General features: G+C 43.9%; 1 protein-coding gene across 3 annotated transcripts in view; it reads right to left on the bottom strand.

The window, feature by feature from the left end:
- Positions 1-3,579: 3,579 nt before the first annotated feature.
- Positions 3,580-25,484, bottom strand: part of ccdc88c (coiled-coil domain containing 88C) — a 68,224-nt gene continuing 46,319 nt past the window's right edge. Inside the window, exons 17-31 of one of the 3 annotated variants that reach the window (XM_075448960.1) lie at positions 23,327-23,454; positions 23,098-23,236; positions 22,889-23,011; positions 21,256-21,417; positions 20,896-21,173; positions 19,517-19,660; positions 19,233-19,419; positions 18,357-18,502; positions 18,178-18,267; positions 13,909-14,201; positions 9,157-9,240; positions 8,871-8,978; positions 7,977-8,081; positions 7,667-7,905; positions 3,580-7,163 (exon numbers count right to left, since the gene is read on the bottom strand). In XM_075448960.1, the coding sequence (XP_075305075.1) occupies positions 6,384-7,163; positions 7,667-7,905; positions 7,977-8,081; positions 8,871-8,978; positions 9,157-9,240; positions 13,909-14,201; positions 18,178-18,267; positions 18,357-18,502; positions 19,233-19,419; positions 19,517-19,660; positions 20,896-21,173; positions 21,256-21,417; positions 22,889-23,011; positions 23,098-23,236; positions 23,327-23,454 (3,006 nt within the window). In that variant the 3' untranslated portion in view covers positions 3,580-6,383. Of the gene's footprint in view, positions 7,164-7,666; positions 7,906-7,976; positions 8,082-8,870; positions 8,979-9,156; positions 9,241-11,370; positions 11,706-13,908; positions 14,202-18,177; positions 18,268-18,356; positions 18,503-19,232; positions 19,420-19,516; positions 19,661-20,895; positions 21,174-21,255; positions 21,418-22,888; positions 23,012-23,097; positions 23,240-23,326; positions 23,455-25,484 lie in introns of those variants that run through there. The other 2 variants (XM_075448959.1, XM_075448961.1) reach the window with 2 other exon arrangements.

Below are 25,484 nucleotides of genomic sequence, written 5' to 3' on the forward strand. Positions count from 1 at the left end.
GTTTTTGGCTTCTGAGTCATTCTGAAGTCACATTTATGTGGTCAGATGCAACACTTTGACACCTATTTTAAGAGCTTGGAGAGCTTTGTTTGCAGCAACAAACTTCAGAAGCAGAACAGCAGAGCTTCCATTTTACAGGTTGAAATACAACAGGAGTTAATCAGCACAAGGACCTGAAGATAATCAAACATGTTTGTTATAATATGCTGAAAATCTCCCTTTTTCCATGAGAAGCTGTCAGTTTTCAGCTGTGATAATGTGACATGGTGAAGGTTCCTGTGATTCAGATTCAAACTTTAAACGGTTTCCTCGTTAACCACACCGAGGTTTTTCCCTCTGCATTGTTTCCACTTATTTCTCTTTATCTCTTTCTCTTCTCTTCTGGTGGAATATTCCCCCAGTGAAATATTCAGGGAGTGTCTCTGTTTGTCATTTGGCTTTTCAGAAGAAAAGTAACACTTTGGTTTCCTGTTTGCGAGAAACGTGGTTCAGTCTGAAACCTCTTGAATGAGGTGACACGCTCCTTCTTAGTTAACCAAAACAGTCATCTGAGCCCCCGCTGGCTTCTGCTTTAACCTCTGAAGGTCATCGTTTAACCTCTGAAGGTCATCATTTAACCTCTGAAGGTCATCGTTTAACCTCTGAAGGTCACCGTTTAACCTCTGAAGGTCATCGTTTAACCTCTGAAGGTCATCATTTAACCTCTGAAGGTCATTATTTAACCTCTGAAGGTCATCGTTTAACCTCTGAAGGTCATGGTTTAACCTCTGAAGGTCATGATTTAACCTCTGAAGGTCATGGTTTAACCTCTGAAGGTCATGGTTTAACCTCTGAAGGTCATGGTTTAACCTCTGAAGGTCATGGTTTAACCTCTGAAGGTCATGGTTTAACCTCTGAAGGTCATCATTTAACCTCTGAAGGTCATTATTTAACCTCTGAAGGTCATGATTTAACCTCTGAAGGTCATGATTTAAACTCTGAAGGTCATCGTTTAACCTCTGAAGGTCATCGTTTAACCTCTGAAGGTCATCGTTTAACCTCTGAAGGTCATGATTTAACCTCTGAAGGTAATGATTTAACCTCTGAAGGTCATGATTTAACCTCTGAAGGTAATGATTTAACCTCTGAAGGTCATCGTTTAACCTCTGAAGGTCATGATTTAACCTCTGAAGGTCATGATTTAAACTCTGAAGGTCATCGTTTAACCTCTGAAGGTCATGATTTAACCTCTGAAGGTCATCGTTTAACCTCTGAAGGTCATCGTTTAACCTCTGAAGGTCATGATTTAACCTCTGAAGGTAATGATTTAACCTCTGAAGGTCATGATTTAACCTCTGAAGGTAATGATTTAACCTCTGAAGGTCATCGTTTAACCTCTGAAGGTCATGATTTAACCTCTGAAGGTCATCGTTTAACCTCTGAAGGTCATTATTTAACCTCTGAAGGTAATGATTTAACCTCTGAAGGTCATGATTTAACCTCTGAAGGTCATGGTTTAACCTCTGAAGGTCATGGTTTAACCTCTGAAGGTCATCGTTTAACCTCTGAAGGTCATGGTTTAACCTCTGAAGGTCATGGTTTAACCTCTGAAGGTCATCGTTTAACCTCTGAAGGTCATTATTTAACCTCTGAAGGTCATGATTTAACCTCTGAAGGTCATGATTTAAACTCTGAAGGTCATCGTTTAACCTCTGAAGGTCATGATTTAACCTCTGAAGGTCATCGTTTAACCTCTGAAGGTCATGATTTAACCTCTGAAGGTAATGATTTAACCTCTGAAGGTCATGATTTAACCTCTGAAGGTAATGATTTAACCTCTGAAGGTCATCGTTTAACCTCTGAAGGTCATGATTTAACCTCTGAAGGTCATGATTTAAACTGTGAAGGTCATCGTTTAACCTCTGAAGGTCATGATTTAACCTCTGAAGGTCATCGTTTAACCTCTGAAGGTCATCGTTTAACCTCTGAAGGTCATGATTTAACCTCTGAAGGTAATGATTTAACCTCTGAAGGTCATGATTTAACCTCTGAAGGTAATGATTTAACCTCTGAAGGTCATCGTTTAACCTCTGAAGGTCATGATTTAACCTCTGAAGGTCATGGTTTAACCTCTGAAGGTCATTATTTAACCTCTGAAGGTCATGATTTAACCTCTGAAGGTAATGATTTAACCTCTGAAGGTCATCGTTTAACCTCTGAAGGTCATGATTTAACCTCTGAAGGTCATCGTTTAACCTCTGAAGGTCATTGTTTAACCTCTGAAGGTCATGATTTAACCTCTGAAGGTAATGATTTAACCTCTGAAGGTCATGATTTAACCTCTGAAGGTAATGATTTAACCTCTGAAGGTCATCGTTTAACCTCTGAAGGTCATGATTTAACCTCTGAAGGTCATCGTTTAACCTCTGAAGGTCATTATTTAACCTCTGAAGGTCATGATTTAACCTCTGAAGGTCATGATTTAACCTCTGAAGGTCATCGTTTAACCTCTGAAGGTCATCGTTTAACCTCTGAAGGTCATCGTTTAACCTCTGAAGGTCATCGTTTAACCTCTGAAGGTCATCGTTTAACCTCTGAAGGTCATCGTTTAACCTCTGAAGGTCATGATTTAACCTCTGAAGGTCATGATTTAACCTCTGAAGGTCATGATTCAACCTCTAAAGGTCATCATTTAACCTCTGAAGGTCATGATTCAACCTCTAAAGGTCATCATTTAACCTCTGAAGGTCATGATTTAACCTCTGAAGGTCATGATTTAACCTCTGAAGGTCATCGTTTAACCTCTGAAGGTCATCGTTTAACCTCTGAAGGTCATCGTTTAACCTCTGAAGGTCATGATTTAACCTCTGAAGGTCATCGTTTAACCTCTGAAGTTCATCGTTTAACCTCTGAAGGTCATCGTTTAACCTCTGAAGGTCATCGTTTAACCTCTGAAGGTCATCGTTTAACCTCTTAAGGTCATCATTTAACCTCTGAAGGTCATCGTTTAACCTCTTAAGGTCATCGTTTAACCTCTTAAGGTCATCGTTTAACCTCTTAAGGTCATCATTTAACCTCTTAAGGTCATCATTTAACCTCTGAAGGTCATCATTTAACCTCTGAAGGTCATCATTTAACCTGCGTTTCCATCAGTCACATTCAGGTTTAGCTCCAGCTTCACTTCAAAGATGTAAGATGAACGTCTCAGTGAGGTTTGTTGAGGCTGAAATCTGAGCTTTTGTTAAAATGTGTGTTAAGAGTTGTTAAGATGTGTGTTTGTGTTAAAATGTGTTTTTGTGTCACTGGCTGAGCCCATAAAGCACTTTGGTCAACAGTCATCTTTAAATGTGTCTTTAAATATAAACATAAAGTTGAAGTGTTAATGTGTAAAATGTGTTAAAATGTGTTTTTGTGTCACTGGCTGAGCCCATAAAGCACTTTGGTCAACAGTCATCTTTAAATGTGTCTTTAAATATAAACATAAAGTTGAAGTGTTAATGTGTAAAATGTGTTAAAATGTGTTTGTGTGTTTGTTCCCACAGCGCAGAGAAGATACAATGAAAACCAGTTCAAGTTTAAAATCTTTACCAAACGGCTTTAATCTGTGATAACCTTCAGTAGTCTCGGCAGTTATTCCAGTTACAGGAAACCTCAGTGACGTCCATCTTCTCTTTCACTTCTGTAAATCATCTGAGTTCATCTTTTTATTCAGTGTTGCTGAGGCGTGGGGGGGGGGGGAACCACACGATGCCGACAGACTAAAGCCCCCCAACGTCCACATTTTGATCACAGAAAGTGACTCCGGCGCAGATCAGACCTGCGTTTTGCTTCTGAGAAACATCTAAAATGATCAGAGTTTTTGCCAGTTTACAGGAATTCATTCAGTTTTTTTTTCTTCTTTTGGTATTAAAACATTTTCAAGTAAAAAAAAAACAAACTAATATTCGACCAGCTCATAAAATCTAACAATGTACAAAAATTACAGGAACAATAAGTTAGCGTGTTGCATATAAACGTGATGTTTGTTCAAGATCATCATCATCATCATCATCAGTGTTCTGGTGCTTTCAGGATGTTTACACCCGAGAAAAGAGATTTTTCTTTTCAAAGAAACGACTGTTCATCACAGAAAAGAAATGAGCAGAAACACTGTGACTCTGACCCTTATTATCTGTTTAATATCTTCATTAACGGCTTGATTTTTTTACAGTATTTCAGTGTTCTGTGCAGCAGCTGCTCACTTTGTTCGACTTTTGAGATCAAATTAATTCAGGTGGATTTCCTCGATCCGTTTAAACTCCACCACAGGAACCAGCAGCTGCATGCTAAGGCTCAAACTAAAAGTTCCTGGTTTGACTGGTTTGTTGGCTGCTCTGACCAGGAAGACTTCAGGGATTGAAATAATGAAAGTACGCATTTAAATGTATTTAGAAAAATAAAAATAAATCTGGTTGAGCCGCTGCATCATTTAGTTGTTTTTATTTTCATTTATTTGAGGTCCAGAAGATGCTAAAGGAAGCTAACGCAAAAGCAAGCTAACGCTAAGGGAAGCTAACGCTAAAGCAAGCTAACGCTAAAGGAAGCTAACGCTGAAGCAAGTTAACGCTAAAGCAAGTTAACGCTAAAGCAAGCTAACGCTAAAGCAAGTTAACGCTAAAGGAAGCTAACGCGAAAGCAAGCTAACGCGAAAGCAAGCTAACGCTAAAGCAAGTTAACGCGAAAGCAAGCTAACGCTAAAGCAAGTTAATGCTAAAGGAAGCTAACGCTGAAGGAAGCTAACGCTGAAGCAAGCTAACGCTAAAGCAAGTTAACGCGAAAGCAAGCTAACGCTAAAGCAAGTTAATGCTAAAGGAAGCTAACGCTGAAGGAAGCTAACGCTGAAGCAAGCTAACGCCAAAGCAAGCTAACGCTCAGAAGCATAATTCAAAGTGAAACTTTTTAACGGCAGAATCTGAGTTTAATCTTTTTATGGTTTCTACGTATTCACCGTTTTGATTTTTAACTGAACGTTCAGGAATAACCGTGGCATTGCACATTACTTTTAAACTACTTTAATGATCCTAATTTCACCTGAATTTAAAAAAAAACAAACAAAAAAAAACGCAGCTTATTATATGCGGGAATCACCATAGCAACCGGTGACACGTTCCATCATGGCTGCCCCCTGTATAAACTCAGATATCTCTGATATCAGCCAGTTATTATCATGATTAATGAACTTTTAACGGTCCTAAACTTAAAACACGGTCGGCTCACAGCAGCTGTTTACACACACTTTAATATTCTGACATTAAAATCCTACTTTTCTGATCAATTTCATCTGAATAAGCTCACATTCTTAGAGTTAGAAACCGTTATCTCTGCTTTTGGTTTGAGTCTCATCAGGTCTGTGTTTGTTCTGGCTGTTTTTTTTACTCATTGATGGTTAAAACTAACTTGTTGCTTTTAATCGTGCTAAAGAAATAAAAGTGGCTGCCAGGTCCAACAAACCGAGGCTTGGTGCTTATTTTAGGCACGTGTTCAGAGATCAGGTTGCTCCTTTCAGTCCAGAACAAACAGAGAAACCTGAGCTGTGGAAAATGGATCTTAAATGAGACTTTAAATGGGCTCAAATATCGACATTATGGGAGAATACGAACACCAGAATGATAAATATTAAGGTAAAAAAAAAGAAAAATCAGTATTTCTGTGCACGGATGAAACGGAAGAGCTGAATTTCTGGTGGAACATCATCAACAATCAGCTCAGAGCCGGCTGGATGTTTCTGTTCTCACGAGAGTTTCCCAGCAGCGATCTGCCGGCAGAGCGTGGCGCTCCTGTTGCATGCGAGCTCAGGTTAGCGTGCGGCGCCCAAACTCAGCGGTTTGCTCCAGCTCGATGGTCGCTGAGGCCGCCGCCACCAAACCCCCCCGGGGAAGCAGTGTGTATATCATTATATATACGTGTGTGTGTGTGTGTGTGTGTTGGCTCGGGTTGAGCAGCGTTTCCAGTAAAGTGTCAGAGTGTTGCATGCTGGGACAGAATCTAAAGATGGAGGGAGAAAGAAAGACTGTAATTTAACAGGGAGGAGTCGCCCCGTGTCTGTCCTGTTTATCTATCCGCTCGCTCCATCCGTCTCTTCGTGTCTTTCTATTTATTCTCCCTCCGTCTCTTCCAGTGTTTGTCCGATAGAGCAGAAGAAAAAAATAAAAAATAAAAACCAGGAAATACATTCAGTCGAGCCGGTTCTGCAGAAGTTCTTAGTGTTCTCACAAAGGTCTGAAACACTTATTAAACAATACAGAGAACGTGATAAAAGATCCTTCCAGGCCACCGTAGTGCTGCCCGAGGAGCCGTTTCAATCCGGCAGATTTTCTGTGTTTCGTTGCTCTCCAGGATTTAGACGCAGCCACGTGTTCACGCGTTTAGACGCAGCCGTACTCGTACCACACCGTCTGCGGGTCGTTGTTGGGGTCGGGCGACGCCGGCGTGCTCTTCGGACGCTCCGCCGAGTCGCACCGTTCTCTGTCGCCATCTTTCTTGGGGTGGGCGGCGGCGTCCCCCGCCCGCCCTTCCCTGAGGGCGTCGCCGGGCTCCGGGGCGTCGTCCGGCCGCGCGGCGGTGGGGGGCGTGGCCCTGACGGGGGTCACCATGGCGACCTCTCCGCGGTGGTGGTGCTGGGAGGCGGGGCCGTTCCGAGCGGCGGGCCGGCCCCCGCGGTCGCGCTCCCTCTCGGCGTGCCGCTCCGCCTGCAGGTTGAGGGACGTGGAGTGGTGGATGCTCGGGGTCAGGAGGTCGTCTCCGTGGTGACCGGCCGCCGTGGCGAAGCGAGCCGACAGCGGCCGCTCGCGCCCGTTAGCCCCTCCTCCTTGCCGCCGAACCACCGCGTCCGCCTGGCCGGGAGAACCGTCGTTTCCACGGAAACTGTCCGGCCCGTTGGCGCGCAGCAGGTCGGCGGAGGCCAGGCTGAACGCCCTGCTCAGGGATTGGCTGCCTCTCGGAGCGGCGGCCTGGCCCGAAGCCGGGGATTGGCCGACGGGCTGGCGGGGCGACGGCTTCACGCTCTGCCCCGGCCGCTGGCCGGACGCCTGCACGGTGGGCGTGACGTAGCTGGTGGGGGTCGCCTGGTCCCGGGCCGGCGTTGAGTGGGCGGGGCTTCTGGTGAAGTAGTCGGTCATCAGGTCCTCCCGGCTTCCCGTGGACACCTGGACGGGGTGAGAAGTTCTGGTTACCTCGGCAACCGGAACCGTTATTAAGCTTTATTACAACTTTATGGTCATTTAGGTTAAAACGGAGGCTGTTCTCGCCTTGGCTCCGCCCCCCGTCTCCGGGATCAAGTCCCAGTGGTCATCCACCCCCCCACAGGTAACTGAAACCTGAAACTTTTTGAATAAAAACGCTCGATTCTACTGAAACTTTTTGAATAAAAACACTCGTCTCTCCTGAAACTTTATGAATTAAAACACTCGTTTCTCCTGAAACTTTTTGAATAAAAACACTCGTCTCTCCTGAAACTTTATGAATAAAAACACTCGTTTCTACTGAAACTTTTTGAATAAAAACACTCGTCTCTCCTGAAACTTTTTGAATAAAAACACTCGTCTCTCCTGAAACATTTTGAATAAAAACACTCGTTTCTCCTGAAACATTTTGAATAAAAACACTCGTTTCTCCTGAAACATTTTGAATAAAAACATTTGTTTCTCACCACCGGAGGAGACTGCAGGTTGCTCTCGTTTAGAAACTGTTCCAGTGTCACCATCTCGCTTCCTGGAGAAGATGGCCGCGTTCTCGTCCTGACGGCGCCGCCGCGCTGCGGCTGGGCTCTTTGGGGGGCCTGGTCATAAGGGAGGGTGGAGCTGCGCGACAGGGTGGGCTGCGATTGGCTGAGGCTGACGACGTCATCGCTGGAGAGGCTGGCTGAGCGGCCCTGGCGATCCGAGGCGTCTGAGACGGAAAAATGACAGTTTTCAGACGGCGGGGTCGACAACAGAACCGATCAGTGATCGAACACGAACCTCTGCAGGCGACGGGCGAGTTGGAGCTGGACGTGTTGTGGCTGAAATCCGCCGAGCCGAAGATGGAGTCCGAGTTATTGTGGCGAGAGTCCTCGTCAAACACACCTGGAACATAAATGCGTTTTCTTTAGATGACGTTGCTGCGACGCTTTATGGTGACGTTCAGCTGTGACGGCGTTAAAGGGACAGTTCGCCTCTTTTGACATGAAGCTGTATGACATCCCATATCAGCAACATCATTTCTGAACATCTTCTTACCCCCTGCTGCGTCCTGTGAGCAGAGTTCCAGCCTCGTTTTGGTGTTGATGAAGGTAGTCCGGCTAGTTGGCTGGGGTTTAAAAAATAAAGCGTTTTGCTTCTCAGAACAATATGCGTTCAACAGAGTAATACATTTGCATCACAAAATGGTTCTCCAGGAAAAAGTCAGACCTCACAATCTCTTGGCCCTATTTTCTCTCCCTTCGTATCACTGCCTGCTGCCGCCTGCCGACAGCCGCGCCTGTTACGTATCACTGCCTGCTGTGCGTATCACTGCGTATCACTGCCTGCTGTGCGTATCACTGCGTATCACTGCCTGCTGTGCAGGCAGTGATACGCAGGGAGAGAAAATAGGGCCAAGAGATTGTGAGGTCTGACTTTTTCCTGAAGAACCATTTTGTGATGCAAATGTATTACTCTGTTGAACGCATATTGTTCTGAGAAGCAAAACGCTTTATTTTTTAAACCCCAGCCAACTAGCCGGACTACCTTCATCAACACCAAAACGAGGCTGGAACTCTGCTCACAGGACGCAGCAGGGGGTAAGAAGATGTTCAGAAATGATGTTGCTGATATGGGATGTTACACAGCTTCATGTCAAAAGAGGCGAACTGTCCCTTTAATGCGGCGGCTTACCTCGGGGCCGGCGGCCGGCGCCGTGTCCCAGTCTGGAGCTGCTGGTGAGACCCAGAGAGGACGACTGAGGGGTTGGAGTGGAGCTCAGACGGGCCCGCTGGGTCTGACCTGAGATTAAATAAGAGGTGATAAACGGCTTCATCTGAGCTATGATGAGCACATTAACCTGTTCAACTGCAGGTCAGAGGTCAGAGGTCAACCCTCTTCCCTTTTATTTAGCAGCTGCAGATAAAACCTGAACTTGTACTGAGCTGCTTTCTGCCTCCTTTGTTCCCCTCTAAGTTACCTGCTCCATCTTCTCCGTTGACGCTTTCGCTGCTGCCTCCGTTGGTGCCGCCGCGGTGAGCGCCCCGGCTCCTGTCCGGCAATCCTGTGGACCAATCAGAGAAGCTGTGAGGAGGTGCTCTGCGCCCGCAGTGTTACTACGAGGCGTGCGGTGGCAGGAAGCGCAGAGCAGGACCGGAAACAGCGAGGGATCGTGCGCGTCAGTGAACACGAAAGCAAAGCAGGAGGTTAAGAATCGACTCTCCGCCGTCAGAGCTGCTATTCACCGGTTTATCTGTTATTTATCTGTTTATCTGTGATGGAGGAAGCTGCCTTCGTGTTTCTCTGAGCTTCACATCGAATTATCTGAAAACCAAACCAGCAGAAGGTGTGAACACAGCTGACTGAGTGGCCTGTAAGCGTAAAGATCCATGAGAAGAGGCCACTGGAGAGGTGGAAGCAGATTCTGTGTCCCTGAGCATCGTGTCCTCCTTGTTCTGAGGTTAAAACGGGACTCATTGTTGGTTTTAATCAGACTTTTACTTTACTGCAGACAGCAGGAACCCCAGTTAGTTCATGTTCTGGCTCATTTGGTCATTTACATCCAACAATTTCCAACAGAAGCTGGAAAGGGTCAATTTAAGGTTGGAAAAAGTATGCAAACAGCTGATTATAACCATGATCTGGCCCTAAAGCAGCTTCCATGACAGGCAGAGATGCTCAGAGGAGCTCCAGTTTGTCCACAAATGTGTTTAAAACAACATTCCTCAGAGAAAGACTGGAAGGGATCTGCATATTTCTCCCTGTACAGAGCAGAATATCATGAAAGCATTCAGGGAATCTGGAGGAGTTTCGGTGTAAAAGACGAGGGAGCGAGCCTAAGCTGGACCCCCGTGACCTCTGACCCCTCAGACGGCGCTGCATCAGGAACCCTCATTCATCAGCAGCTGATAGAAGCAGGCAGTGATACGAAGGGAGAGAAAATAGGGCCAAGAGATTGTGAGGTCTGACTTTTTCCTGGAGAACCATTTTGTGATGCAAATGTATTACTCTTTTTGAACGCATATTGTTTTGAGAAGCAAAACGCTTTATTTTTTAAATCCCAGCCAACTAGCCGGACTACCTTCATCAACACCAAAACGAGGCTGGAACTCTGCTCACAGGACGCAGCAGGGGGTAAGAAGATGTTCAGAAATGATGCTGCTGATATGGGATGTCATACAGCTTCATGTCCGAAGAGGCGAACTGTCCCTTTAAAGCAGAAAATCTCACTGAGGTTTTACAGCAACATGTGCTGCCTTCAGGGCCACATCTTCAGTAAATATGTTGAGTTCAGACTGTCTGCAGTGAAATAAAAGGATCCCGATATGTTTCAGACACAAGAGGAAAGCATCCAGCATCATCTAGAGCAGAGATGCTCATTGAGCCACATGTGGCTCCTCCAGCTTTAATTGGTGGATCTCACTCCCATAGTAGCTTATAACAATATGGTAACAATAACAATAACGTTTTTGTAGTATTAGGTATTTTTATTAAGTATTAATTAAGGCTTAATGGTGTTTCCTAAAGGGGGAACTGTTAAACCTGGCAACGCAGCCCGCTTAAACCACAGTGCATGCTAGCTCCTTTAGCCAGTGCCAGATGCAGGCACCATGGATCGGTTTTTAATTAAAAAAGGGCAAAAACCAGCACAAAAACCATGCTCATCCTGAATGTCTCACTATGATTACAACAACAAACTACAAATACAGCATGAAGAAAGTCGAGCACATGCACGCCAGCTTCTGTTTATCCCAGTTTTAAGGTAAATGTGGTCTGAATTGAACATGTATTGGCTGTGTTGTTTCTTTTTCATATGTAGAAATGCATGTTTGCAAAAGGGGACTTTAGTATGTTGTTGTAAAAGTGGCTCTTCCCTTGATTTTGCTCTGCCAACGTGGCTCTTGTGAAACAAATAGTGAGTATCACTGATCTGGAGCTTCAGTGTCAGTCGGTCTGAACCACAGGCAGCAAAGAACGAGCCGGTTTCCTGTTCAGGTGCAAAGATTTTCATCTTTTACCAGAAACAAGCAGCGAGCAGAAGTGGGGAGGCAGGCCTGGCGATTGGCAACACGAGCGAAAACACATACACACACACACACACACACACACACACACACACACACACACACACACACAGAACATAAATCACGTCTACGATCTACTTACGAGTAAAACTGTCCGGTAACATGCGTCTGTTAGTGTGTGTGTGTTCAGGAAAGTGTGTGTGAGTCACTGACAGTCAGTGACGATGATGATGATGATGATGTGTAATGATAGAAATGTTGATGATGACGATGATGAAGAAGAAGAACAACAGGGGATATTAGAAAACTCCGTTGGCTGAGATTGGCGGGCTAGTGATGACGTCAGCTGTGATGTCAGAGGAAGACCAAAACCGCAACCGTCTGGTGAGAGAAAGGGAGGGACGGGAGGAAGAGGAGGAGGAGGAGGAGGAGGAAGAGGAGGAGGAGAGGAGCTTGTCTTGGCTTTTACTGCGAAGAAAAGTGAAGCGTTTTGGAGCAGAACGAGCTGAGAGGGAAAGATGGAAAGGATCAGAAACAGAGAGTGAGTGAATTAAAACATGGAGTTATTGATCAGAAGTTATGATGATGAGTGAAAATAATAGATAACATGCAAGAGAACCAATCAGAATAAAATCAGAATAAAACAAGGAAACCAGAACCAATCAGAATAAAATCAGAATAAAACAAGGAAACCAGAACCAATCAGAATAAAATCAGAATAAAACAAGGAAACCAGAACCAATCAGAATAAAATCAGAATAAAACAAGGAAACCAGAACCAATCAGAACTAGAAAGCTGCAAGCAGCTGTATGCGCTGGACGCCGTAGTCGCGCAGCTCTGCTCACACGCACGATACCCTCTGCGTACGTACGAGCACATAATAACCCCAATGTGGAGGGGTTTTTGAAAATTTCTAGGGGGCGCCACTGAGCCATTTTGATCCGCCCACACACGATACCCTTTACATACGTACGAGGTCGTCAGGGTGGACGTGTGTGCCAACTTTCATGACTTTGCGATGATGATAAGGCTTTCAAATCACAAACGCCATCACACGATTTTCACCGCCTGGCCACGGCCACACCGTTCAGAGTTTGGAAAAGTTTCGCCATGAATTTCCCCCCCCCCACGTCTTAAGAGCAACCTGGCCAAGTTTGAAGTCTGTAGCATTAAATCTGTAGGTGGAGTTCGATCAAATGCAAGGTGTGCGGAAAAAAAAAAAAAGACATTTCCAACCACCAGCAGGTGGCGCTGTAGGTGGATGTCACAATGATAATATGTGCGCGTTCAGGCTGGGTCCAGCATTCACCGTATGGAGTTTGGGACAGATTGGATAATGTATGTGGGAGTTATAAGCGACTTCATTTTTTTTGCTGAGTGATGGCGAGTCATCGAACTTTGAGGCGTTGCCACGCCCTTTAAGTTCTGAAAAAGTTGCCCAATTATTTTTTTCCCCCATTTTTTAAGAGTAACCTGGCCAAGTTTGAAGTCTGTAGCATTAAATCTGTAGGACGAGTTTGATCTAATGCAAGGCGTGGAATCGGGCAAAAATGGCACAAAAATGCACTTTCCATCCAAAATGGCCGCCTTCCTGTGGACGTGGCACATTGGCGGTAAGAGACTTTTTTGTGCGTCTGGGAATGATGAATGAGTGTACCGAATTTCGTCGTCCCACGCGAAACTAACCCCAATGCGGGGACCATTTTTAAGCATCGTAGGGGGCGCTACAGAGTCAATGAGCGACTCCCAAAAATATAAAGTTTAGATTCTTTCATGTCGTCGACTGGCAGGTGGCGCTCGCAAAATTTCAAGAGTTTGCGAGCACCTTTTGCAAAGAATCGGACGGAAGACGGACGGAATAATAAGAAACAGTACAGATACAATAGGGTCCTTGCAGTTTCACTGCTCGCTTTTATGTGAGTGAGCTCAGAACCTGAAGAGGAAGTAAAACCCGGCAAAGAAAGATCAGAACCAGTCGCCTCTGAGGGGAGGTTCGGCTCTGACTGAGCTGAACTTGATTCATGGGGCCCTCCTGGGGTTTGTTGTTGTGTTTGTGACCTCAGGGCCACCGTAGCTTTATGTCTGATCACTGAAAAATCTTTAAAAACTAGATATAAATGTATTTATGTGTTATATTTAAATATAAATATACTTATGTGTTATATTAAAATATAAATATAAATGTACTTATGTGTTATATTTAAATATAAATATAAATGTACTTATGTGTTATATTAAAATATAAATATAAATGTACTTATGTGTTACATTTAAGTATAAATATACTTATGTGTTATATTTAAATATAAATATACTTATGTGTTATATTTAAGTATAAATATACTTATGTGTTATATTTAAGTATAAATATACTTATGTGTTATATTTAAGTATAAATATACTTATGTAGAGTAGAAGAAGAGTTAATGTGTGGACCAACGCCGCCCTCTACAGGAGAAACACAGAGGTGCATCTCACTGAATTCTACTGTTTTTTTTGGACACAAAATGGTAAAAACATGTTTAATGTTGTTTTTCATTGACGATAAGAACACTAATAATACCAGCCTGTGTAATTAAAACAGGTATTTGTGTATTTTACGTGTTAAAGAGGAATCCGGACGTGTTTCTGTCCTTTACAGGATGAACCTGCACCTGCAGACGTGCTCTGATTGGTCGGCTCAGTGTGACGCCGTGTGTGTGTTTACCTCTGGTGATGGGCGTCAGAGACGGACTCTGGGGTCCCAGGCTCGGGCTGTGGTTGTTATGGTTACTGTAAGCGTGGCTGCCGTCTTGTGAGTCACTTCCCATCCTTTGGGGCACGGGAGGCGGAGTCTCAGGGGGGAAGAGGGGGGGCGTGGGGGGCAGGGGGATGTCTGGGGCGCTTTTAGCCCGTTCTCGCTCGCGGTCCGTCTCCTTGTCGCCGCCGCGCTCTCGGCTGCTCTCCTTCCGGGGTTTGATCAGTTTGGCTAAAGCTTTGGCGCCGGCCCACTGGCTCCTCCTGTCAGACATCAGCAAACGTTCCAGATTTTATTTCTAATCTGCACAAACACATCCTGCCGAAAATCAAGTTTAATTTCAGCCCGTTTGTTATATTTATCAGTGTCGTAGTGACTGTTCATCAAGAGGGAAATAAGGACCAATTAAATAGTCTAGCTCCTCTTCTTCTTCTTTTCTCTAGTTTCTCTTCTTCTCTCTAGTTTCTCTTCTTCTTCTACTCTTCTTCTTCTCTCTAGTTTCTCTTCTACTATTCTTCTTCTCTCTAGTTTCTCTTCTACTCTTCTTCTTTTCTAGTTTCTTCTTCTACTCTTCTTCTCTCTAGTTTCTTTTTCTTCTACTCTTCTTCTCTCTAGTTTCTCTTCTTCTACTCTTCTTCTCTCTAGTTTCTCTTCTTCTACTCTTCTTCTCTAGTTTCTCTTCTCCTACTCTTCTTCTTCTCTAGTTTCTCTTCTTCTACTCTTCTTCTCTAGTTTCTCTTTTTCTACTCTTCTTCTCTCTAGTTTCTTTTCTTCTACTCTTCTTTTCTCTAGTTTCTCTTCTTCTACTCTTCTTCTACTCTTCTTCTTCTCTAGTTTCTTCTTCTACTCTTCTTCTCTCTAGTTTCTCTTCTTCTACTCTTCTTCTTCTCTCTAGTTTCTCTTCTACTCCTCTTCTCTCTAGTTTCTCTTCTTCTACTCTTCTTCTCTCTAGTTTCTCTTCTACTCCTCTTCTCTCTAGTTTCTCTTCTTCTACTCTTCTTCTTCTCTAGTTTCTTCTTCTACTCTTCTTCTTCTCTAGTTTCTTCTTCTACTCTTCTTCTCTAGTTTCTCTTCTTCTACTCTTCTTCTCTCTAGTTTCTCTTCTTCTTCTACTTTTCTTCTCTCTAGTTTCTCTTCTCCTACTCTTCTTCTTCTCTAGTTTCTCTTCTTCTACTCTTCTTCTCTAGTTTCTCTTTTTCTACTCTTCTTCTCTCTAGTTTCTTTTCTTCTACTCTTCTTTTCTCTAGTTTCTCTTCTTCTACTCTTCTTCTACTCTTCTTCTTCTCTAGTTTCTTCTTCTACTCTTCTTCTCTCTAGTTTCTCTTCTTCTACTCTTCTTCTTCTCTCTAGTTTCTCTTCTACTCCTCTTCTCTCTAGTTTCTCTTCTTCTCTCTAGTTTCTCTTCTACTCCTCTTCTCTCTAGTTTCTCTTCTTCTACTCTTCTTCTTCTCTAGTTTCTTCTTCTACTCTTCTTCTTCTCTAGTTTCTTCTTCTACTCTTCTTCTCTAGTTTCTCTTCTTCTACTCTTCTTCTCTCTAGTTTCTCTTCTTCTTCTACTTTTCTTCTCTCTAGTTTCTCTTCTTCTACTCTTCTTCTCTCTAGTTTCTCTTCTACTCCTCTTCTCTCTAGTTTCTCTTCTTCTACTCTTCTTCTTCTCTAGTTTCTTCTTCTACTCTTCTTCTTCTCTAGTTTCTTCTTCTACTCTTCTCTCTAGTTTCTTTTTCTTCTACTCTTCTTCTCTCTAGTTTCTCTTCTTCTACTCTTCTTCTCTCTAGTTTCTCTTCTTCTACTCTTCTTCTCTAGTTTCTCTTCTACTATTCTTCTTCTCTCTAGTTTCTCTTCTACTCTTCTTCTTTTCTAGTTTCTTCTTCTACTCTTCTTCTCTCTAGTTTCTTTTTCTTCTACTCTTCTTCTCTCTAGTTTCTCTTCTTCTACTCTTCTTCTCTCTAGTTTCTCTTCTTCTACTCTTCTTCTCTAGTTTCTCTTCTCCTACTCTTCTTCTTCTCTAGTTTCTCTTCTTCTACTCTTCTTCTCTAGTTTCTCTTTTTCTACTCTTCTTCTCTCTAGTTTCTTTTCTTCTACTCTTCTTTTCTCTAGTTTCTCTTCTTCTACTCTTCTTCTACTCTTCTTCTTCTCTAGTTTCTTCTTCTACTCTTCTTCTCTCTAGTTTCTCTTCTTCTACTCTTCTTCTTCTCTCTAGTTTCTCTTCTACTCCTCTTCTCTCTAGTTTCTCTTCTTCTACTCTTCTTCTCTCTAGTTTCTCTTCTACTCCTCTTCTCTCTAGTTTCTCTTCTTCTACTCTTCTTCTTCTCTAGTTTCTTCTTCTACTCTTCTTCTTCTCTAGTTTCTTCTTCTACTCTTCTTCTCTAGTTTCTCTTCTTCTACTCTTCTTCTCTCTAGTTTCTCTTCTTCTTCTACTTTTCTTCTCTCTAGTTTCTCTTCTCCTACTCTTCTTCTTCTCTAGTTTCTCTTCTTCTACTCTTCTTCTCTAGTTTCTCTTTTTCTACTCTTCTTCTCTCTAGTTTCTTTTCTTCTACTCTTCTTTTCTCTAGTTTCTCTTCTTCTACTCTTCTTCTACTCTTCTTCTTCTCTAGTTTCTTCTTCTACTCTTCTTCTCTCTAGTTTCTCTTCTTCTACTCTTCTTCTTCTCTCTAGTTTCTCTTCTACTCCTCTTCTCTCTAGTTTCTCTTCTTCTACTCTTCTTCTCTCTAGTTTCTCTTCTACTCCTCTTCTCTCTAGTTTCTCTTCTTCTACTCTTCTTCTTCTCTAGTTTCTTCTTCTACTCTTCTTCTTCTCTAGTTTCTTCTTCTACTCTTCTTCTCTAGTTTCTCTTCTTCTACTCTTCTTCTCTCTAGTTTCTCTTCTTCTTCTACTTTTCTTCTCTCTAGTTTCTCTTCTTCTACTCTTCTTCTCTCTAGTTTCTCTTCTACTCCTCTTCTCTCTAGTTTCTCTTCTTCTACTCTTCTTCTTCTCTAGTTTCTTCTTCTACTCTTCTTCTTCTCTAGTTTCTTCTTCTACTCTTCTTCTCTAGTTTCTCTTCTTCTACTCTTCTTCTCTCTAGTTTCTCTTCTTCTTCTACTTTTCTTCTCTCTAGTTTCTCTTCTACTCTTCTTCTCTCTAGTTTCTCTTCTACTCTTCTTCTCTCTAGTTTCTCTTCTACTCTTCTTCTCTCTAGTTTCTCTTCTACTCTTCTTCTTCTCTAGTTTCCGGAGGATCTGGTGTGGAGGGACGTGGCCAGCTGCATACTCAGGCGTGTTAACAACCTGGTGCTGGATGCTGCTCTGTTTTTTACCGATTTTAATTCTCTAAAGTTAAGTGGGTTGCCTCCTTTTTATCGTGGTGCTTTTAAGTCCTGGGCGCTGTTCAAAACTCAAAGAAGTGAGAAGTGTGACTGCACTGGCTGTTAAAGGAGCCTTTGATCTGTGGTGCCAGGCTGGACGTCTGCTGCAGTGCTGCGCCCGGCCTGCTGGGGGCGCTGTGCAGGTCAAAGGTCGTCTGCCTGCATCAGCTGGTAAGCGTGTGTCCTTTCTGTAACCTGCCCGAAACCATCTTCCACGTTTTCACTGAGTGCAGCAGATTAACAAGTTTCTTTAATGTTCTAACTCATGTTTTTGGTTTGTTTGGTGTTATTTTTACTGCACCCATCTTCATTTGCGGAGTTGAGTATTGGAAGACACTAAAAGAAAAGTGTACACTCCTTAATTTTTTAGTTGGAGAAGCAAAACTGTCCATATATTTAACTCGCAGGGACAAACTGCAGGGAGTGCCGACCCTTGATGCAGAGACTCTGTGGAAGTACCATGTAAAGGCCAGGTTGAAACTTGAATTCTGTTTCCACAGAAACCTAACGGGTTTTGTACAGCAGTGGGCCTATAAAGAGCTTTTGTGCCGAGTAGCTCACGGAGAATTATTATTTGCATCCTTTTTGAATTAATTTGTTGCCCGCGCTGTCGTTGACAATGTTATGTTCAGTAATTAAATGTAAATAAAGTCTCTAGTTTCTCTTCTACTCATCTTCTTCTTTAGTTTCTCTTCTTCTACTTTTTTTCTAGCCTGTTCTTCCTCTTCCTCCGTCACCATTATTAATCTACTGTAGTTCATGGTATTTCTCTTTAGTTGTTCCAGTATAATCTGCATAAACAACACACCCTCTTCCTGTAATCTTTTCCATCCGTTCTCATGTTTTGTGTGTTGCTAAATAACCATAAATAAATAAATAAATAAAGATCAGAGTTTTACTTTTTAGGTGTGGGGTCGTAGAACTTGTACTGGTCCATAATCTTCTCCTCCAGTTTCTCTTTCTGTCGGCGCAGAGCGTTCAGCTTGTCTCTGCAGGCAGAAGAAGAAAAACACAAAGTGAAGACGTCTGTGGGCTCACTTCACCGACACCAGCTGAGCTCGACGTGTCGGGTGGTTACATGTAAAGCTTCTGCTCCTGGTGGTACAGCTCCTTGCTCTCCATGCTCCTCTCCAGCAGGGTGTGGTTCTGCTGACTCAGCAGGTTGATCTGACTCAGGAGGTGGTGGTTCTCCTCCTCCAGGTTCCCTTTCAGCCGACTCAGCAGCTGCACACACACACCATGAATCACTCAAATCATCAAATCAAATCAAATTTATTTATATAGAACATTGCATGTACAAACAATTCAAGGTGCTTTACATGAAATAAAAGCAGTCCAGAGTGGAAGAAGCATTAAAAATACATAAAATAATATAAAGAGAAAGAAATAAAATAATTAAAATGATTAAAATAATATAAAGAGAAGGACATAAAATAATTGAAATGATTAAAGAATATAAAGAGAAAGACATAAAATAATTGAAATGATTAAAAGAATATAAAGAGAAAGACATAAAATAATTAAAATGATTAAAAGAATATAAAGAGAAACAAATAAAATAATTTAAATGAATTTAAAAACAAGCAACAGTCCAGATAAGTTCAAAGATATCGTGCAGATTTCATGCATAGACACATGAGAACAGAAATGTTTTTAACCTGGATTTAAAAATGTCTCCATTTGGTGAAAGTTTAATCTCCACTGGCAGTTTGTTCCACTTGTTTGCAGCATAACAGCTAAATGCTGCTTCTCCATGTTTAGTCTGGACTCTGGACTGGACCAGCTGACCTGAGTCCTTGGATCTAAGAGCTCTGCTGGCTTTATATTCTCTGAACAGATCACAGATTGTAAACCATCAGCAGGCTTTTAAAATCTATTCTGTGACTGACTGGAAGCCACTCATCGCGTTAAAGTCCCTGCTGGTTGTTCTCTGCTGGGGAACTCGCAGCTTTACCTCACAGTGGTTGTCCAGCTTGGTCATGGTGAGGTCCAGGCCCTGGTGCTGCTCCATCAGCGAATCGTATCGCGCCATCCACTGACTCGCCTCCAGCTGAGTCGAGCCCAGCGAGCTCTTGAGGTCGTTGATGCGCTGATGGAGTCCCTCGTTTTGCTCCGTGTGATGCGATTGGCTGTCCGTCAGCCTTCACAGGGAAACAGAAGAAGAAGAAGACAGGAATCCACCGGCTCTCTGTGCACATTAGGCCCTTTTTAAGCATGGAAACATCACTCCGTCTGTACCTGTCCACTTCTGTTTTCAGCTGCAGGTTCTCCTGCTGCAGAAGACGGTTCTTCTGGAGCTCCTGCTTTAGCTCCTCCTTTTCCTTCAGGCCACGCCCCTCCTGCTCCTCCCACTTCTCCTTCAGCTGAAGCAACGCACAATACCTGCCGACACACACCAGAGGGTTATTTCTCCTCAGGAATCCCTGTAACTGCGACCTGGACAAGCATCTAAAAAACGTCCCCACCTGTAGTCAGCCGAGGTGGAAACATCTAAATAAATGTGATGCGTGTCAGTTGGATATTTAATTGGGCTGGGCGAGTTAACGCGAAAGTAACGAGTTTTAATTATTTAACACCTAACTAATTATCTAACACATTGATAGATATTTTATTGTGCATTAAAGCAGGTTTTATTTTATTTATTTAAACCCACTACGCCACGGACCACCCCTGTTTTATTATATTTTTTTATTATTATAAAAGTCTGCTGCTGTCTGCTGTGGAACAGGAAAAGAAAGTAATCGGCGGATCCACCAAACATGGAGAAGGGTACGGAACTTTTACTCGGCCATTTTTATATACATTTTTTTAATTTAATTAAAAAAAAAACTAATTTAATTAAAATTTTAAATTTTTATTTTAAATTTTTTAATTAAAATGTTTATTTTTTTTAAAATTAAAAATAAATAAATAAAAATTGGGGGCTTTTGTGCCTTTAATGGATAGGAAAGTTCAGAGAGATCGGCGGATCCACCAAACATGGAGAAGGGTACGGAACTTTTACTCGGCCATTTTCATGTTAAAGTTCTTCCAGACGGCGGAGTCGACAGAACCAAAGTCATCTGTAAACACTGCCAAGTTGAATTGTCTTCTCAGCGTAGTAGTTCCAGTCTAAAATATCACTTAAAGGCAAAACACACAACTGATAGCAGCAAGTCATTCAAGGAAACAGACAGTGGAGCGAGGCTTCTACATAAAAACTACAGAAAGATGCTGATGTTAAAAGTGTGTTTGCACAACAAATGTTATGGCACTTTCATTCATATGGCAGCACATTTAAAATAAAGCTAAATGCTAAAAGCTATACGCTACTTTTGTATTCATTTTTGGATTCTGCGTACAAATGCGATTAATCGTGATTAATCAGGGAAATCATGTGATTAATTAGATTAAACATTTTAATCGTTGCCCAGCCCTAGTTTTTAATCATTTAAAGTCCTGGGTTTGAATTAAGGACTCGGCTCCGTTACACTCAAACTGCTCCAACAGAAACACTCTGAATAACCTGAGCTGTGGCGTCCCCCAGAGCTCAGTCCAAGGCCCCCACCTGTTCCCTTTACCTGAGGGTTTCTAAGTCTAACAGACTGGCGTTGAAAGCTCCGGTTCGCGCCACTTACTTCCCGTGCTGCGTCCTCTGCTCGCTCTCCAGCGTCCTCTGTTTGCCTTTCAGCGCAGCGTGCTGGCTGATCAGCTGCTCGTACTCGTGAGCTTGCCTCTCGTGAACGCTCAGCAGGCGTTCGTGGTCGCTGAGCACGCCCTCTCTCGCCCGCCACGCCTCCTCGCGCTGCCTCTGCCACGACTCCGTCTCCGTCTCCAAGGCGGTGACTTGGCCCTGCAGCACGGCATTCTGGGCCATGAGAGAGGCGCTCTGGGAGGAGATGGTGGAGTTCTCCACCTGAGACACGGGGACAGGCGTCAGACTTTGGGAGAAAAGCGAGTGGAAACGAGTCGTCGGGCTGAGCGGGCGGCTGCAGCACCTGCAGTTTGGCGGTCTGAGTGTGAAGCGACGAGTTCTGCTCCTGCAGCGTGGAGAGGTGGCGCTGCAGCGCCGCCATCTGGCTGTTGAGGGAAGTGTTCTGGTTCTCCAGCTGCTTGAGCTGCTCCTTCAGCAGACTGCGCTCCGTCTGCAGGGATGCATTCTGGGAAAAACAGTCAAATCAATCAACCAACCAGGGATAAAATCCACGCTTTTCTGACGCCACAGCTGCTCAAATCAAATCAAATCAAATTTATTTGTAAAAAACAGAAAAAGAAGCATACTTCAGTATTAATGCCTCCACTTTGAAATGGACTCCTTCCTTTCCAAGTGGTTTCACACGTGCAAGTTGCATTTAAGTTAAAAATCTTAAGTTAAAATTAATTTAATTTTAAATTCTTAAATTTTAATTTAATTTAAGATTTTTAAAAATCTTTTAAACTCAGACTTTTCTGAACGTTTTTGAAAATCAAATCAAAGTCAAGTTCATTTGTAGCACATTTCATGTACAAACAATTCAAAGTGCTTCACATAAAATAAAAGCATTGCAGCAGGGAGTGGAAGAAGCATTAAAAATACATAAAAGAATATAAAGAGAAAGAAATAAAATAATTAAAATGATTAAAAGAATATAGAGAGAAAGAAATGAAATAATTAAAATGATTAAAAGAATATAAAGAGAAAGAAATGAAATAATTAAAATGATTAAAAGAATATAAAGCGAAAGAAATAAAATAATTAAAATGATTAAAACAATATAAAGAGAAAGAAATGAAATAATTAAAATGATTAAAAGAATATAGAGAGAAAGAAATGAAATAATTAAAATGATTAAAAGAATATAAAGAGAAAGAAATTAAATAATTAAAATGATTAAAAGAATATAAAGAGAAAGAAATAAAATAATTAAAATGATTAAAACAATATAAAGAGAAAGAAATGAAATAATTAAAATGATTAAAAGAATATAAAGAGAAACAAATAAAATAATTCAAATGAATTTAAAAACAAGCAACAGTCCAGATAAGTTCAAAGATAGCGTGCAGATTTCATGCATAGACACATGAGAACAGAAATGTCTTTAACCTGGATTTAAAAATGTCTCCATTTGGTGAAAGTTTAATCTCCACTGGCAGTTTGTTCCACTTGTTTGCAGCATAACAGCTAAATGCTGCTTCTCCATGTTTAGTCTGGACTCTGGACTGGACCAGCTGACCTGAGTCCTTGGATCTAAGAGCTCTGCTGGGTTTATATTCTCTGAACAGATCACAGATTGTAAACCATCAGCAGGCTTTTAAAATCTATTCTGTGACTGACTGGAAGCCAGAGTAAAGATTTTAAAGCTGCTGTGATGTGTTCAGATCTCTTAGTCCGGGTTAAAACTCCAGCAGCAGCGTTCTGGATGAGCTGCAGATGTTTAATGCTCTTTGTGGGAAGTCCAGTTAAAAGAGCGTTACAGTGATGGAGTCTACTGGAGATGAATGCATGGATGAGTTTCTCCTGGTCTGATTGGGAGAGGAAACCTTTAATTCTGTTGATGTTGATGCTCAAACGACACAAACATTCAATAACGTCGATGCTGCAACCACAACGACACATCAGTGAGTAGGAAAGGACAGATGTTTGACTCTTACGTTCTTTTCTACGTCGATGAGATGATCTTTTATCCGCAGGAGTTCAGCCGTGGCGTGGCGGTCGCTGCCCGAGGCCAGAGCGCCTCCTTCCTGCTGGCGGTGGGCAGACGCCGTCTGACCAGCCTGAACGCACAGAAACAAAACGTTTTACTCACATTATACAGCTAATTAAGGATAGCGTTGATGGGTTTGTCTCTGTGCGTCCCTACAGAGGCCAGCTCGCCACGCAGAGCAGCGTTGAGTGCGTTGCCCTCTTCAAGTTTCTTCTCCAAACTGGAGATTTTCTCTTCCTTTATCTTCATCGTCTGCTGGACGGTTTCCTCCAGCCGGGACTCCAGCAGCCTGTACCTGCTGACGAACCCACGAAGAAGAGATTAGATCAGCCCCTGAGGTTGAGGTGGTGTCCATGAAAGCTGCCGGACGGCGTCTGAAAGCCACCTGTCCTCCAGCGTGTGCTCCTGCTGCAGCAGCTTCTCTCGGTTCAGGCCGATCTTCTCCAGCTCTTCGTTCAGCCGCTCCAGCTCCACGCTCTGCTGCTGGACGCTCAGCTTCTCCGACACCAACTCCTGCGCCAACAAACACACAAATGTCAGGGCTGAACGATATATATCCTAATCGTATCAATATCTAGATATCTAACTGGACCCGGTGAAGCAGCTTTTAGCTGTTACGGTGCGTTCACACCAGACGCGGTCGGGCGACGCGATTACATACAAAGTCAATGCAAAGACGCGATTAGACGCGGATTTGAGCCGGCGGCGCGATGAGGCGCGGTGGGGCGGCGCGGTGAGGCGCGGTGAGGAGCGGTGAGGCGCGGTGAGGAGCGGTGAGGCGCGGTGAGGAGCGGTGAGGCGGTGCGGTGATGCGGTGGCCGCCGCGCGAGTGAAAATATGCGATTCGCGCGAGTTCAAAAAATCCAACTTTGGCGAAATATTCGCGCCAGACAGCCTATCAGCATTGAGATTCTGGACGACAGTGACGTGGAGACAGATGGACAGGCGCTGTCTGTGACATGCAGATGGGACTGCAGATGGAAATTAGCTTCTAAGCTACAATCTGGTGCAGGTCATCTCTTTACTTTGTAATTAATGTACTTTGCACATGGTCCCTGACAAAATAAAATAAAAAAATTAAATCACCGCCTTCTCCAGGAGTTCCGTCTGGATGACGGCCGCCTCCAGCGGCACCCCAGGCCCACCAGGACCCAGCCCGACGACCCGCTCGGGAGGACCGGCGCCGCGATCTCTCGGCAGGACACCAAACTGGGTCCCGGCGAGCCCGAAACACTGCTGGAAGCGGCCGCCACGGGAGGATCGGTGCCGTGATCTCTCGGCGGGACGCCGGCTGCAGGCGCTCCGCAGATGGGCCGCAGCTCCGTTTCAGCTGCGGGGCGCCTGTGGCATGGTGTCCTGCCGACAGATCGCGGCGCCGGTCCCTTCGAGCGGGTCGTCGGGCTGGGTCCTGGTGGGCTTGGGGTGCCGCTGGAGGCGGCCGTCATCCAGACGGAACTCATGGAGGACCGGCGCCGCGATCTCTCGGCAGGACTGGACACCATGCTACAGGCGCCCCGCAGCTGAAACGGAGCCGCGGCCCAGCTGCGGAGCGCCTGCAGCCGGCGTCCCGCCGAGAGATCACGGCACCGATCCTCCCGTGGCGGCCGCTTCCAGCGGTGTTTCGGGCTCGCCGGGACCCAGTTTGGTGGCCTGCTCGGGAGGATCGGTGCCGTGATCTCTCGGCGGGACGCCGGCTGCAGGCGCCGGTCCTCCCAAGCGGGTCGTCGGGCTGGGTCCTGGTGGGCCTGGGGTGCCGCTGGAGGCGGCCGTCATCCAGACGCAACTCCTGGAGAAGGCGATGAAATTATCCGAGCTGAATGCACCACCGGATGATGTCACTGATCCAGACACGACGGCGTGTGCGTTTCAGACGAATCTCGGACTGCCACAGCAGGTACAAGGACGCGATCAGCCATGGATAGCCCCTTGAGCTATCCACTCGTTTTTTACTCGCGCGAAAGAGGCGTTTGAGGCGATGGAATTTAATTTACACCTGCGGCAACGATCGCGCGATGAAGGCGGTGCGAATATTCGCATCGCGTTTGGTGTGAACGCACCGTTATGCTGCACACAACTGGAACAAACTACCAGCAGAACTGAAATCAGCCCCAACTGCGAGCACCTTTAAATCCAGATTAAAGACATTTCTCTTTCCGTGTGCTTATGGTTGAGTTTATATTTTTCCTTTTTCCCCTCTTCTTTGATTGCTTTTAACTGTGTTTTAATTTTAATTCTATTTTTTTTTTTTATTCTCAGACAGTATGCAGAGCGTTTACCCACAATGCATTTCGCTCCTGCCCGAGCTGAAATCAGCCGGCCTGAAGCTGATTTCGCTTAAGCTCTAAACTCTGTAAACTTTAGCAACATTTGAAACATTTTCAGGTGAGAAAGTAGTCGTTTAGATCCCCAACGTGTTGAAAACCTGACAAAATACCGGCTGTTTACAGTTTTGTTCCTACGAATTCGGCGCTACTAAAGCTAGCCGCAGTGAGCAACGCACTTCCTGTTATTTTCACAAAATAAAATACCCGTTGCCTTTTATC

Source organism: Odontesthes bonariensis, chromosome 17 (genome assembly GCF_027942865.1).
Source record: "Odontesthes bonariensis isolate fOdoBon6 chromosome 17, fOdoBon6.hap1, whole genome shotgun sequence".
NCBI lineage: Eukaryota > Metazoa > Chordata > Actinopteri > Atheriniformes > Atherinopsidae > Odontesthes > Odontesthes bonariensis.